The sequence below is a fragment of the Ooceraea biroi genome, chromosome 9 (genome assembly GCF_003672135.1).
Source record: "Ooceraea biroi isolate clonal line C1 chromosome 9, Obir_v5.4, whole genome shotgun sequence".
NCBI classification, from domain to species: domain Eukaryota; kingdom Metazoa; phylum Arthropoda; class Insecta; order Hymenoptera; family Formicidae; genus Ooceraea; species Ooceraea biroi.
In genome coordinates, this window is record NC_039514.1 from 5,709,287 (window position 1) to 5,724,338 (window position 15,052).

General features: G+C 35.2%; 1 protein-coding gene across 1 annotated transcript; it reads left to right on the plus strand.

The window, feature by feature from the left end:
• Nucleotides 1-6,623: 6,623 nt before the first annotated feature.
• On the plus strand, nt 6,624-14,359 carry LOC105279642 (ionotropic receptor 93a). Its single transcript, XM_011339541.3, is given in 16 exon segments — nt 6,624-6,877; nt 6,879-6,987; nt 7,087-7,245; nt 7,775-7,870; nt 8,314-8,463; nt 8,606-8,829; nt 9,124-9,288; nt 9,623-9,790; nt 10,490-10,723; nt 10,784-10,957; nt 11,568-11,786; nt 11,953-12,097; nt 12,398-12,749; nt 13,123-13,254; nt 13,451-13,608; nt 13,685-14,359. Coding segments are annotated over 16 exon segments (2,667 nt in total). The 5' UTR covers nt 6,624-6,793; the 3' UTR covers nt 13,783-14,359.
• Nucleotides 14,360-15,052: the final 693 nt, after the last annotated feature.

A 15,052-nucleotide genomic window follows, 5' to 3' on the forward strand; every position in this document is an offset into this window, starting at 1 on the left:
GCATTTTCCTTTTTCTTTCTTCTTTTCTTTTCTCTTTTCTCTTTTATCATTACCTCTCACTATATTGTTAACCGCCTGCTTAATTCCATGCAATACCAAACCATCATCTCTTCATCATCTTACCTTACCATCGTCTCTTCCTTTACTAATTTCCAAAATTCCTCCTACTCCCTTCCATTCCTTATCCTCAACCGGTCAACTAAACCTTACGAGTAGCAATAAATCTATATTTTATTCCTATTCCTATTCCTATTCCTATTCCTATTCAACCTTACAACGATCATCCAATCAATATCCTCTTCTAATAACACCTGGCTAATATTTTACAGTCACGGCTTCTATTAAACCTCCATCGTACTTCCAGCCACGTCTCCCATGCAATGTCGCTGTGTCGCTGTGTCGCTATGCTATGTCGCCATTGCCACATCGCACCAACCAACGCAAATATCACGCAAACAGCCAATAGGTCCAATGCGGCAATAAGCATCACGGCCATTCCCGCTCCTTAGCTTAAGCGCCTCTTCGCCCAGTCCGTCTCCCGCATTCCATAACGCTTACTTCAGCCAAAACTTCCTCTCCACTCTCCACTCTCCACTCTCCACTCTCCACCATCACAAGAGGATTCTTCTTTCGTTGCTATCAAATCTACTCTATATTCGTCTTACGACCATCTTCCTTCCATAACACACGCTTCGTCTCCGTCGTCTCCGTCGTCTCCAGTCTTCACTTCACGCTCCACTATCAATACGGCCTGTATGCAGGGGGCATTTCGGTAACGTGTCAGCGATCGGTAGTCCTCCATACTCGTCGCTTCTCCATACTCCGAATAAACGTACACAGGCTATCTCTATCCTCGTTCCATCTACCTGCTCCCATATCGCAATCCCTGCGGACACCATTTCCTCTTTTTTTTTTTTTTTTTTTTTTTTCCATCTAGTCCGTACTGCAGGCTTTTTTCACGCCCATCAGCCTGCGGCGCACGAACCAAGCAAATTTCTATTTTTCTCTTCCTTCCCTCAATTTTTCCACTTTTTCCGGGTCAGCACCGCCTATCTTTCTAATCGTTACTATCGCAGCCTTTTTTTTTACCACCAAGAAAACAAACTTCATTTTTCCCCTCTTTCATTTTTTTTTTTTTTTTTTCTTTTTCCTTCTTAGTACTGCGCCTATTTATATCGTTAGTACGGCATTCATCCCGGTTACCACCACGTTAAATCCATTATTTTCCCATTTTCTCTCCCTTCCCCTTCCCTTCCCTTCCCTTCCTCTCATTTTCTCCTCTTTCCTGCTTTCCTGCTTTCCTGCTTTTCTTTCCTTACCATCGCGCGCGCATTTCCCTTCTTAATGCCTTAACACGGATACACGGATACACGGATATACCGACAGCATCTCCGCCGGTCGGTCCGTCTATCACCAGTGCAGTACATCTCTATCATGTCCATGTCCATGTCCACTAAAAAAAAAAAAAAAAAAAATATCCAATATCCACCAATTTTACAACTATTTTTATTCTTACGTCCCTGTTACGTCGCTCCGTCAGCTCGACCAACGGCGCCCCACCGTCTCGCCTCTGCCTCTGCCTCTGCCTCTGCCTCTGCCTCTGCCTCTGCCTCTCCACGTACGTACGCACGCAACCGCCGTACCAAGTGTCTTCCAGCCCACCGATACGCTTCCATTCTCCGCTCCATTTTCCGCTCAACCACCAACGTCCATTTCACCCTCATATTTTTATTTTTATTTATATTTATATTTATATTTATATTTATATTATTCCACACCGTCTCTTTTACTCCATCGTCCTTTTTACCTAAGGCAAACGTAAGGTCAATCCCTCTTACCAACGGGATCCTCCTATCCTCCTATCCTCCTATCCTCCTATCCTCCTATCCTCCTATCCTCCTATCCTCCTATCCTCCTCCGCAGCACCTGTACCATCTGTCCAACCAGAGGGTCAAGCCACGCTAATTCCTTCCTTTCATCAAATTTCCCTAATTTCTACTAATTAACCTCATATCTTCCCATCATATTCCAATCAATAACTCTTACAAATACCAATCTTTATCATTTTCAAAACCGAATACACCATCCATCATTACCATTTTTTACATTTTTTACATCTTTTCCATCTTTTCCATCTTCCATTTTTTCCATTACCCACTCACTTCCACCACTTCCAAATCCACCCTACCATTTTACTTCTTTCCAAAACGCAAACATATTCCTGCAACGCCTTTCAATTTCATCCAAATTATTCATTCTATCTAAATTCATTCCCTTCTTTCCAAAGGTCATGCCTTAAGGCATATTTAAATATCCCTACCCCTACACCTTCTACGGATCTTTATCAGCCAACTATCATTTCCAACGCCTAATCCACACTAATCCAGCCACGCGGTAGCGTCGCCACGCCCGGTACGTAAACCACCACCTTTCGAGCAATCGGAGCCACTGCGTACGCGTCGCGCGCTACCTACCTACCTAACTAGCTTATTAGCAATTTCCCCTCTAATTCATGTCCAATCAACTTTTCCTTACAATATCTTCTCACCAACTAAACACCTAATCACAAATCTAACCATACTTTTATAACGTAATGTCCATGCGACCTTTCCATTCCGACCACTTCCAAAACAATTGGTGCGCTCCATCCTCAGATATCATAATCGTATGCTAAGCTCGCACGCACACAAGCATAGCGAGTTTGTCCCTAAAGGCGCGTTCACATACGTACGATAGGTTCACGTCGCCGCACGGCGACGGCGAAGACGCGTGCTCGCGGGCCGCGGCTCACGAAATCAGCTCATGTACCGTACAATACGGCAGCTGTCAATTCTGTCAAATTTCTATTCATCAAACACCATGAAATAAATAACACCTTTAACGCCTTTTTTACAATAGGATTTGTCTTATTTATTATATAATAAATAATAGATTAATATTATTATCCGAAAACATTATTAATATTCAAAAATTAAATAGCGCGCGTCTCGCGCGCCTGTGTTGCTAGTAAAACTCTACATAATTATATAGAAACATAAAATTATCTATCAAATATGTCCATACATACTTCCTTTCTCTTGTATAATTTCTCATCACATATATGTAGAACAAATAATAAGAAAAATAATTGAAAAATAAGTAGAAAAGTAATTTGCGCATTCTTTTTGTAAAATTGTGACATATAATTGTGAGATAATATTTCATACATCGGGCGTGCGCGTATGTGCGGGTGTATGTGCGGGCGTGTGGGCGTGCGGCCGGAAGTGCGCGTATGTGCGGGCGTGCGGGCGTGCGGGCGGGCATGCGGGCGAATGACTCTGTCAGAGGCGCAGTTGCTGCGGCGCATGACTTTGCCAGCGATGCTACGCGCTAGCGTCGCTGGCGACTGATTTTGCCAGCTAACTGACTCTCTAGCTTGTCAGCTAGCTGACTCTCTAACCCTCTCCGTTCGCGAGATATCGACCATGATGTAAAACAGTTTTTCGCGATTCACTCCGGAACGGTGCGGCTAACGGAAAGTTTAATAAGGGCGTTGGAAAGGGCTCGCAAATCCCCATCGAATGCCGTTTGGCAGAACTCTCTAACCCACTCCGTTCGCGAGATATCGAGCATTTTGTAAAAAATTGTTTTCTCGAATAATTCCGGAACGGTGCGTGTGACGGGAAGTTTAATAAGGGCGTTGGAAAGGGCTCGCAAATCCCCGTTGAATCGGCATTCAACGGGACCGTTTGGAAGAACTCTCTACCCTACTCAGTTCGCGAGATATCGGGCTTTTGGTAAATAGTTTTTCGCTCTGCTATTGAAAATACCGTAAACTCAGAAATGAAAAAGTTCTTGCCCTTAAAAATTTTTTCTTTTCCAAGAAGTTCTGAGTTGTTGATATCATTATTTTTTACATTGCCTAGAGTTCTCTGCTATTGAAAATACCGTAAAGTCAGAAATGAAAAAGTTCTCGAGTTTAAAATTTTTTCCTTCTGAGAGGATTTCTGAGTTGATGATATTATTTTTTATATTGCTTAGAGTTCTCTGCTATTGAAAATACCGTAAAGTCAGAAATGAGAAAGTTCTAGCCCTTAGAAATTTTTTCTGTTCCGAGAAGGTCTGAGTTGATGATATCATTATTTTTTATATTGCCTAGAGTTCTCTGCTATTGAAAATATCGTAAATTCAGAAATGAAAAATTTCTAGCCCTTAGAAATTTTTTCTTTTTCCGGGTAGTTCTGAGATGTTTATATTGTTAATTGGCATATTGCCTAAATTACAAGTACAACAATATAAGGGCAATAATATAAGTTTTAAATATGAACAATGTTAATTTGTTAATGATAATGCTGAAATTGTATTCCGATATATTGAAACGTTCCAATATATCATCCTATATAAGTGCTTTCATGAACAGAATTTTCTTTAACTGTTTTCCTCTTTGCAATTATCATACAAAAAATGATGCCGGTGTTATGGTAGAACTTTTTATTTTATTATGTTTAGTATACATAAAAAAATAAAAAAAGGTATTAATTAAAAAAGAAAAAAAAGAGAGAACTGTTATATATATTAGGAGTGTGATTTAGTTTTGAGGGTTTTGCAACAGATGGCTGTAGTGTCAGTTTGTTCCAATAGCTGTTTCCGATAACTGTTGTTTCTTCCAGTGTTGACATTATCCATGACATTTAGTAGCATTATAGCAATAGATGCAATAACAGTCGTGTTTATATCATCGTAAAAATGCAACTTCCGAAAGCTCTTTAGCATTTTCCACATGCGTTGCTTTTGTTTTTTAATCAAAACAAAACTGCGGCTGACGGTTATAGAATTCTTGTGGAAACTTATGGTGATTCTGCCCCATCAATTAAGACGTGTGAATACTGGTTTAGACGCTTTAAAAGTGGTCATACTGATGTGAAGGACAAAGAACGCTCGGGACAACCAAGAAAGCTTGAAAATGCAGATTTCCAAGCATTATTGCACGAAAATCCAACACAGTCCACTTCAGAACTTGCCAGAGCATTAAATGTTGATCGTACAACAGTTACCAAACATTTACATGAAATGGGAAAAATTCAGAAAGAAGGGAAATGGGTTCGACATGAATTATCGGAAAGTGCCATTGCGAACCGGTTGAACATTTGCATTTCGTTGATCGCCAGGCAAAAAAAGAAGTCTTTTGTCTCGGATTGTTACTGGGGATGAAAAGTGGGTCTATTTTGACAATCCGAAACGCAGAAAATCATGGGTGGATCCAGGCGAACCATCAACATCCACTCCGAGACGCAATATTCACGGTTCAAAAGTAATGCTCCGTATTTGGTGGGATAGTGTACTATGAGCTGTTAAATCCGTATGAGACTGTCACGGCTGATCGTTATCGACACCAATCGTACAAGTTGAAGCAAGCATTGGACCAAAAACGACCACCAATTGCGAGTAAAGGACGGAAAGTGATTCTTCTTCGTGACAAGGCTCGACCTCACGTTGCGTTATCAGTGAAACAAACACTGTTAGAGCTTGAATGGGAAGTCTTACCGCACCCCGCGTATTCTCCATGCGATTATTATTTGTTCCGGTCGATGCAACACGCTTTAGAGGATACACACTTTCATAATTTCGAAGAAGTGCGAAAATTCGTCGACGAATGGATCAACTGAAAAGAAGAGTGATTTTATCGTGGTGGAATCCATTTTCCCATCTCTTGCCAGAAAGATGGGAAAAAGTTATCGAAAACGAAGGAAAATATTTGGATTAAGGTATTCATTCATTATCATATTTAAATACATGCGTTTTTGAGCAAAAAAAACCATCAAAACTAAATCACACCCCTAATATATATATATATACATATACAGGGTGTTTCCTAAGTAAGTAGACAAACTTAAGGAGGATATTCCTTGGCTTATTTTAAGAAGAAAAGGTCATATAAACATATGTCCTAAACTGCTTTGTTTTCCAAAAAAAGTACATCACTGTTTTCGTTCACTTTTCGGATAACGTGCTTTTGCAGTACGAGTCAACAGCGGTGGGGATGGAGTGGGGATGGTCTCGCGGCGCCGCAAGTGAACACTCGTTTCAGACTGCGCCGCGCGGCCGCTGCGAGACCATCCCTACTCCATCCCCACCGCTGTTGACTCGTACTGCAAAAGCACGCTATCCGGCATCACTGCTATCACGTTATCTTTGACGCAAACTTTATAGTTCCTATTAAGTTTAGTAATTTTATTAATTATGGTAAATTACACAAACGTCGAAATGACAGATATGCATTTCGTATACGGTCTTGCTAATGGAAAATGAAAAGTGAACGAAAACAGTGATGTACTTTTTTTTGGAAAACAAAGCAGTTTAGGACATATGTTTATATGACCTTTTCTTCTTAAAATAAGCCAAGGAATATCCTCCTTAAGTTTGTCTACTTATTTAGGAAACACCCTGTATATATATATATATATATATATATACACACACATATATAGACGAATTTTCTACAAACAATTCCTAATTACCAGCTAACAATTACACTGAGCGTAAGAAATAAAAGGAGAAAATTAAATATAATTTTCGCGATGGTCAGCGCCTGATTGTTTCCAATGTCTGATTCTGCCCATATATAGGCCAACGATGCCAATCTGCTCGAGTTGCAATGAGATTCGATCGTCTCTTTATAAATTATTGAAGGATCGACCTTCCCTCGATTCACGATACGAGGTACGGGTTGGAGTGTGCCCAAAGTGTGTAGTATGATTGCGTTTTCCGTCCGTACTCTTGACAAAGTATCGGTTAATGTAGTATTAATGGATCGATGAAAGTAATGAATTCATGTATCATTGAACAATGTCCACTCTTATATATCGACCGACTGATGCAACGTGCTTCAATGTTACCTATCGACGAACATGATCTCCGTGATCTCCGTTTTGCTTTTCGTGTGGATTTTAACTCCGGGTGAAGCTTTCGATGACTTTCCATCTCTAATGTCTACTAACGCTTCGATGGGTATGGATTTATTTTGTTTTTTCTGCCTTTTTATTTATTTCAATGAACAAGTTTCAATACCATGAGGTAATAATGAGAAAAAAATTCTTTGGAGCACAGCTGTCGTTATCGACAAGGGTCTCTTTGATAGTAAAGTTGAATACCGCAGTATCGTAAGAAATATTCATAATTTTATCATGAATATCACGAAACAAGAGGCACATTTGAGTGACATTGACGTACGCGTCTTTCACAATACGAAAATTAATAATCTCCGAGGTAAGAAAGAAAATAGACATGTTAGATAAATCTGCAAATATTATTTTACTTTATTGTTAATTAAGGTTTTTCGAGTTGTACGGGCTCAAAAAATAAAATTTTGACTTATAAAAAAGCATGCAGACTTTTCTTGAGACTTAACTTACATAATTTTTACGTACGTTTTTAACAGTTAGTCACATTACAGATCATATTTTATAAATTAAAGATAAATAAATGAAACTTATTTTACTCGATGTAAATAAAATAACATTAATAATGTTATTTCAATAATATACTATAATAATAAAAATATTATAATATATGATATTTATATGATAGAATATTATGTAATACGTTCAAATCTTATAACAAATAATCGCCTCTATAAGAGGATATACTGTATCACGAAACATATATTAAGCAATTGTGGATACAAGTTTTGTTTCCAAATTCCCTAAATAGATGAATTTTGATTAATCTATTTATAATATAATTGAAACAAAACAATTTTTTTCATTATCTTGATATCTGATGTACGTGTATCAAGATTACACCGTACTTTTATCGGTGGCAACGTGCTTTCAAACATGGAGCTTGCATGATATAGCACGTAAAGAGGAGCTCGTGCATCTAGCGATAACAGGTACATAAAGACATTTTAACCGTCAAAAATATGTATGTGCGGTTATGTTTTTTATCTCTTTTTTATTGGTGTGGGATAGACACATTTATGCGCCAAATCGTGTAATTAGTTGGTGAATAACAAAAGACCAACTTGCAAAATCGTTGTCTCTTTATTTTCACTTTGTTATCCATAGGATTGCATTGCGTTATGTCAACGTAATACGTTTTATTTGATTTACCACATAGCATATGTCGAAAAAAATTAAAAATGGAAAAATTATAACGTTATAACTATTATAATCAAAAATTATAATCATTCCTACCTGTTTTATTAAATTTATGAAATTCTTTCGCTAGATTTTGTCACGTTATTAATTTTATTAGATAATACTAAATCTGCAAAAAATGATAAGATTACGAAACATCATGCAATCGTTAACATTTGATGTCATTTATTTAAAGAGCAAGACTGTCCACGGTTTTCCGACTCGGAAGGTGTTAGTATTCCTTTAGTACCACCGGGTGAAGAATTGTCTCAGATTTTCTTCGATATAAGGGTTGCCGACGCTTTGCTCTGGAGCAATGTCAATATTTTACACGACGATACATTTGGTGACTTATTAAACATTATAACTGTCTATTTATTTAATTTCTTTTTTCTTTCTTTACTTATTTATTTTTTGCGTTACCTTTTTGCGTCACTTTTACGTTTCTTGAAATTAAAACGGCATTTTGTCTCACAACAAAATTACAGATAGAGATACTATCAACAGAGTCACAAAAGCTATATCGATTTCGTTACCAAATAAGACATTCAACTTGGTTTCGAGAGCGTTATTCGCCTTTAAGCATGTTGATTCCGAGCGTCAGAAGAGATATTACATAAAAGACATGCTTGAAAATTTTCACATGGATCAATTGGGAAAATGCTTTCTCGTAATCGTCACGGTAGATACAGCGGTCGATGTTATGGAAATTGTAAGATACGCATAAAGCTTTCTTGCTATTTATTTTTTATTTTGCTATATATTTGAATTATCTGAAAGATTATTCAAAAACATTCATGTACCAAAGTTGGAACAGACCGTGTATGCTGACTACTGTGCTGACTTTTTCATGTAACGTAAACAACACTTTATTTAACTCAAAAATTACAATATTATTTGTTGGTTGCATTTGTTTGCTTATTTACAAATTATTGAATCATTTTGCTTGAATCGTTAAAGTTCTTCAATGTGCAATTTAAATTATCTGATATGATTTATTTGTAAGGCAAAAACATTAAATATGGTCCAACCTGACAGTCAATGGTTATATATCGTCACTGATAGCCTGATACAGAATTCTACAAATATCACCAGTTTCGTCGATTCATTGTCGGAAGGTGGTAATGTGGCGTTTTTGTATAATATGACGGACAGCGACAAATATTGCGATGTATATATATATAATTATAATTTATGTATATAATTATTTTTCCTTAATTATATATGCGATTCAATTATATTATACTAAAGTTGAATTGGATAACATTAACTTATCAAGATCAAGGGTGCCAATTTCACAAAACGCAACTTATAATTAAATAAAATAATTGAATTATTGAAAATATATGTTAAATAATAAAAGATCAAACATTCTTTTTCATAAAAAAAAGGAAAAGCTATTCAATCATTTTTCTATAAAACAAGTTCTGTAAAATACTTTAATGAATTTGCTTTTAGATGTATATCTTGCTAAATATATGTATAAAATAAATTATATATTTTAGATTGGTCTAATGTGTCATATCACCGAATTAGTTATAGCTTTATCTGATGCTTTGAAACTGTCATTGATGATCGAAATAGAATTGTACAATCGTGTGAGTTACGAGGAGTTTGAACTTCTTCGATTAAACAAGGCCGAAAGACGACAAGAAATTCTTAAGAATATTAGGGTTTGTATCTTTGAGTTATATATAATTCGAGATATAGTTTAAGTTAATAATATATAATTAATATATCCTTCCCGTTTATATAGCGTAACTTTTCTAAAAATAATTTTTGTATATTTGGACTGTTGTTCATAAAAGTTGCATCTAAGCACGCATGTACGCATATGTATACATGTGATAAAATCTTATATTATTGTACTTTTCCTTTATATCATGTTTTTTCCTTTTAACTGTGTTTGTAATATTTAAGACACGTCATATAAAGTGTTTTCTCATGAGTTACATGAGATATGGCGATATAATCTTTTTTTGTCATATTTTAAGGTTTACTGAGACGTTTCACATGACATATAAGATATTTTTTTGCCGTAACTTCTAGAAAAGTGGGGTCAAATTCACTTTATTTTCTTAAATGATGTCACACAATTTTCATAGTTTTGAATAATTTTATTAAAAATATGTAACATTTATTTCAAGAAATTTTTCATATTTTGCATAATTAAGGAAGTTTAACGAAAAAGTTCCTTTCCCTTTCTTTTAATTAATGTGATCCCTTTAACGCCAAGCGTGACATAATTCATAAGTCTAATCACCAGTATTTTTTTGAACATGTCCAGATTGCAATCCCTATGGATTTTTGGTAATGTTATCAAAAAGTGTGATCTAATGAGGGAAAGGCGATTAATTTCCTATTTTCTATAGATAAAACTTATCGAGAATACTCTTGCCTCGGGCGGTGTTTGCGGTAAATGCTTATTCTGGCAATTTGCCTCAGCTATCACATGGGGTAATTTCTTCGTTCATGGCAAAAGCACCGCACATTTGATAGATTCAGGCACGTGGATGCCCACACTTGGAGCGAATTTGACGGATGTTATTTTTCCGCACGTTGCGTATGGATTTCGAGGGATTAAATTGCCAATTGCCACGTATCACGTGAGTGACGATATTTTTCTTGGCTTGATCACTGTAAAATGTTTGATTGCATATTTTCAGAATCCACCATGGCAAACCATTTCATTGAGCAATACTGGTGAAAAAGAATATGGCGGATTGGTCTTTGATGTCGTGAAATATTTAGGAAAGAAATTGAACTTTACCTATAGCATACTTAGTCCAATGAGTAATCGGACTGTTAAGTTTACGCATAATGAAACTCAAGTCGACGTGGTAAAACTATAAAGTTATATATAATAAAGTTATAGTATAATATATTTTATACCTTTATTGATGAATTTAAATATTAGGAGTGTGATTTAGTTTTGAGGGTTTTGTAAAAGATGAAGTGTTAGTATTTTCGAAGATATTCCAATATCTGAAAAGAAGAGCCATATATGGCTCTTACTATAATTTCTATTATATAGGATCTTTTATAGGATCAGATCGGGTCATACTTCTTTGGCTGATTGCCTCCTTAAAAAGAAACTCGTAGAATCACCCAATTGTCAATGTAACGTGGCTATTCAATTACCCAAACTATTTCAAACCTCTTCAAATTAGTCAAGTTGTCTCTAATCTGTACAATTGCCATGAACGTTTACTAAAAGTATAGGTAAAAAATTGAGAAGACGTATTCATGATCTCAATGTTTTGTATTGTAATATAATCTCTCTGTATGTGCGCGCACACGTATGGAAAAAGAAAGAAAAAGAAATTTCTTTTATATTATATAATAAAGTTTTAGATTATAACTTGTTTAATTAATGAATAAATAAAACTTTAAATTTAGTGATAGTATGTTTCAATAATGATTCAAATAATTGCTTTAAATGTTTTGCAGATACTAGCATCGACAACGAGAAAAATTCCGTCGGAGATAATAGATATGGTTGTCGCGAAGAAGGTTCTCTTTGCAGCCTGTGCATATACTGTCAATGATCGTGGCAGAGATGAGATTAATTTCACTCTACCGATCTTCATGCAAACGTACAGTTTTCTAACTGCAAAGCCGGGTCAACTTTCCAGAGCCTTGCTATTCACCGCTCCTTTTACCAAAGAGGTAAAATTTATGCAATTTTCCCTCTCTTTACTTTTTTGTGTTTGCTAGCTTTTCCAACATCTAAACTTATATTAAAAAATTACAAAATTATGTGGTATCTGTGCGCTCTTAAAAACTACACTTGTGCACGTACTTGTGTGTTTAAGCGCGTTAATTCTGCTTGCAGACATGGGCTTGCTTGGCAGCATCCATTCTTATAATAGGCCCGACTTTGTATCTCATTCACAAGTACAGTCCATACAGTAGAACATCAGGGCTTACTTCCTCTTGGCAATGCGTGTGGTATGTCTACGGGGCTCTTCTTCAGCAAGGTAACATCGGTGGTTACTTTTAAAAGTAATACTTTTTGCTTTGCTATGCGATCCAACATATTAATATCGTTCGATGTCTTTACATTTGACAATAAACTACTCTATAAAACTTAAAAAGCATTCAGATCATAAACTGATTTTAGTGCGAATGCAACAATATATTCTTTTGCCATTATTTTTTCTTAATTATTTCTAACTAATTTATTCTTCTGTTGAAGAGAAATCGACTTATTTCATATTTATTGATTAGTTAGAAAATTCTGTTTTTTTGGAGGAAAATACAAAAGTGAATGATTTTAGGAGGAATGTACTTGCCCCATTCTGACAGCGCTCGCTTCTTGGTTGCTATCTGGTGGTTGACCGTGATGGTTTTGGTGGCGACTTATTCCGGAAGTCTAGTCGCATTTCTGACATTCCCAAATATGGATACTGCCATCTTAACCGTGGAAGATCTAATTGCTCATAAACACAGATTAACTTGGGGCTTTCCTAATGGTAGTTTCCTAGAGCAATATTTGAAGAATGCTGAGGAGGAGAAATATCACATCATGTTCGAACGCGCTATAATTCATAATGCATCACAGGAATTGGAAGTTATCGAATCAGTAAAAGCGGGAAAACACGTATTAATCGATTGGAGGAGCACATTGAGGTAAACGTTGCAATGCTTGGACATGTAGGACTTGAGTGTGTCCATAGCTTACGAATGCGCTCGAGTTGTCTGAGAAAATAATTTATGCATTGAGAAAGATACAATAAGATCGATAAATCTGAATGGATAAATTTTTGTGAAGCAAATATTAAATAATTTATATAAATTGTTACATATATATATATAACTATATATATATATATATATATATAATTACTATAAGAAATTGTGAATTTATTCATATTGTTTTTAATTAATTTAGCAATATCATTGATACAATTTATATCGTTATTATCGTTGCGTCAACACATACAGATGTACAGATACATTTTAATCAATGCGATACAAATAACAATTGACATTGTTCGAACAGATTCTTGATGAGAACTGACATGTTGTCAACTGAAGGATGCTCGTTTTCTTTGAGTACTGATGAATTTATGGACGAGCCTATAGCGATGATTATCTCGCAAGACAATCCGTATACGAAAATTATCAACGCTGAGTAAGTAAATTTTTGTAAGTAAATTAAAATTATTATACATAAAATTTGCAAGAAGTAAAATACCTGGCAGCGTGGCTACAATTTACGAATTTCTTAGGCTCATGTCATCATTTATAATGTAGTTTTCCATGTTTTATCTCCTCTTTTTTAGTATTTGTATATTTGCGTTTTTGCAAACATTTATTTTATCATACAGATTACATCGTATGCATGAATCTGGATTAATGACTAAATGGATAACGGAACAAATACCAATGAAAGATAAATGCTCGGACAGCTCCGTGAATCAAGGTGTGGAAGAACGTAAAGTAAATGTGGCGGATATGCAGGGCATATTTTTCGTGCTCTTTATGGGTAATAGTGTTTTGCAAATAACGCCAGTCGACAAATAATATGCGAGTAAGCCACCCTTTGTTTATCGTTCTTTCAGGTGTAATCGGTGCGATATTTCTACTATGTTGCGAGTTCTATTGGCACAAGCGCCAAGTGTCTAAGCGACGCAAGTTGATACAGCCGTTTCTTTCCTGAATTTGACTCAGGACATTCGATATAATTATCTCGAAATAAAGTAAATGTTACCATATTTTCCTTAAAATAGCTTCGGTATTGATAGAACTTCTATATTCCAACTTGCAAACATACTTTATGATTACTTTCTTTAGAATTAATTGTAGGGGTTGTTCTTGCATAATGATTCTTAAATTAAATATAATATTTTTCATTTCTTTTCTAATAGAGCGTTTTAAGATGTGTACAATAGAATGGACCTTAATTATACGTAAAAACATTACTTAATACTTAACTCAATACCTGAAATAATCTTCTCGGTATTTTTTTCTGGACACCTAAGTTCCAAGTTCATTCCATTCGTGGAAATAAAAAATCGTGCAAAAGTAAGCTCAGTTGAGTAACGGAAACACGTGGCATAATCTTATTAAAAGTGAAACAAATGATCTTTTTACAAAGTGGAAAAATTTGATAAAAAGAAAGAGTTGTGATTAAAAATTTTTATTTTTATATGTTGTTTTAATATTTATATTTGCTATTATGTTTACTAACAAGCACATGAGAAAAATAAAAAACTAAAAATACTGTGTGAATATAATTTTAAAAGTTCTTTATAGTACTGTTACGTCCAGTGTACTCCACGATTCCTTTCTTTCAGGAAACACTCCTGTATAAGTTTTATTTTTATTATTTTACTTTATTACTCATTGCGTCATACTGTATTCGGCGTCTGTTGCTACTAGACTCGCGTCTGGACGAATTGCACGTACTCGATTGCGACAAAAACTATTTCCTCCAGACGAAAGCCACTTAGGCCCATAATCTAATTTGTGAAATTCTTATTATTACATGTAAAATATGTTACTTTATGTTTATTTGAATTAACTCATTATTAAAATTTAACATAAAGTTTAATTAATTAAACAACAATTTGTTTAATTTATACATAGATATGTTGCATTTTTCAATGAGGAGCGTTTTTAACATGCAACACGTTTTTTACTCTGTAGAAAATATTACAGTATAACACACTAGATTATTATTTAATGTAAATACAGCATTTACATTGTAAATACGTTTACACACATGCGTGCAGTTTCACATTCCTCTCAATGTATATTTCAGATCATATTTATAAATGAATTTATATTTATATAGATACATAGATACATATGCGCAAGAAGTCGTTCATATATAACGAATATATAGCTATATACACTCAATGTCCCGTTTTCGACAAAAGACAGCATATTATTAAAATATTTAGAAAAAGAAATAATAAGAAAGAGAG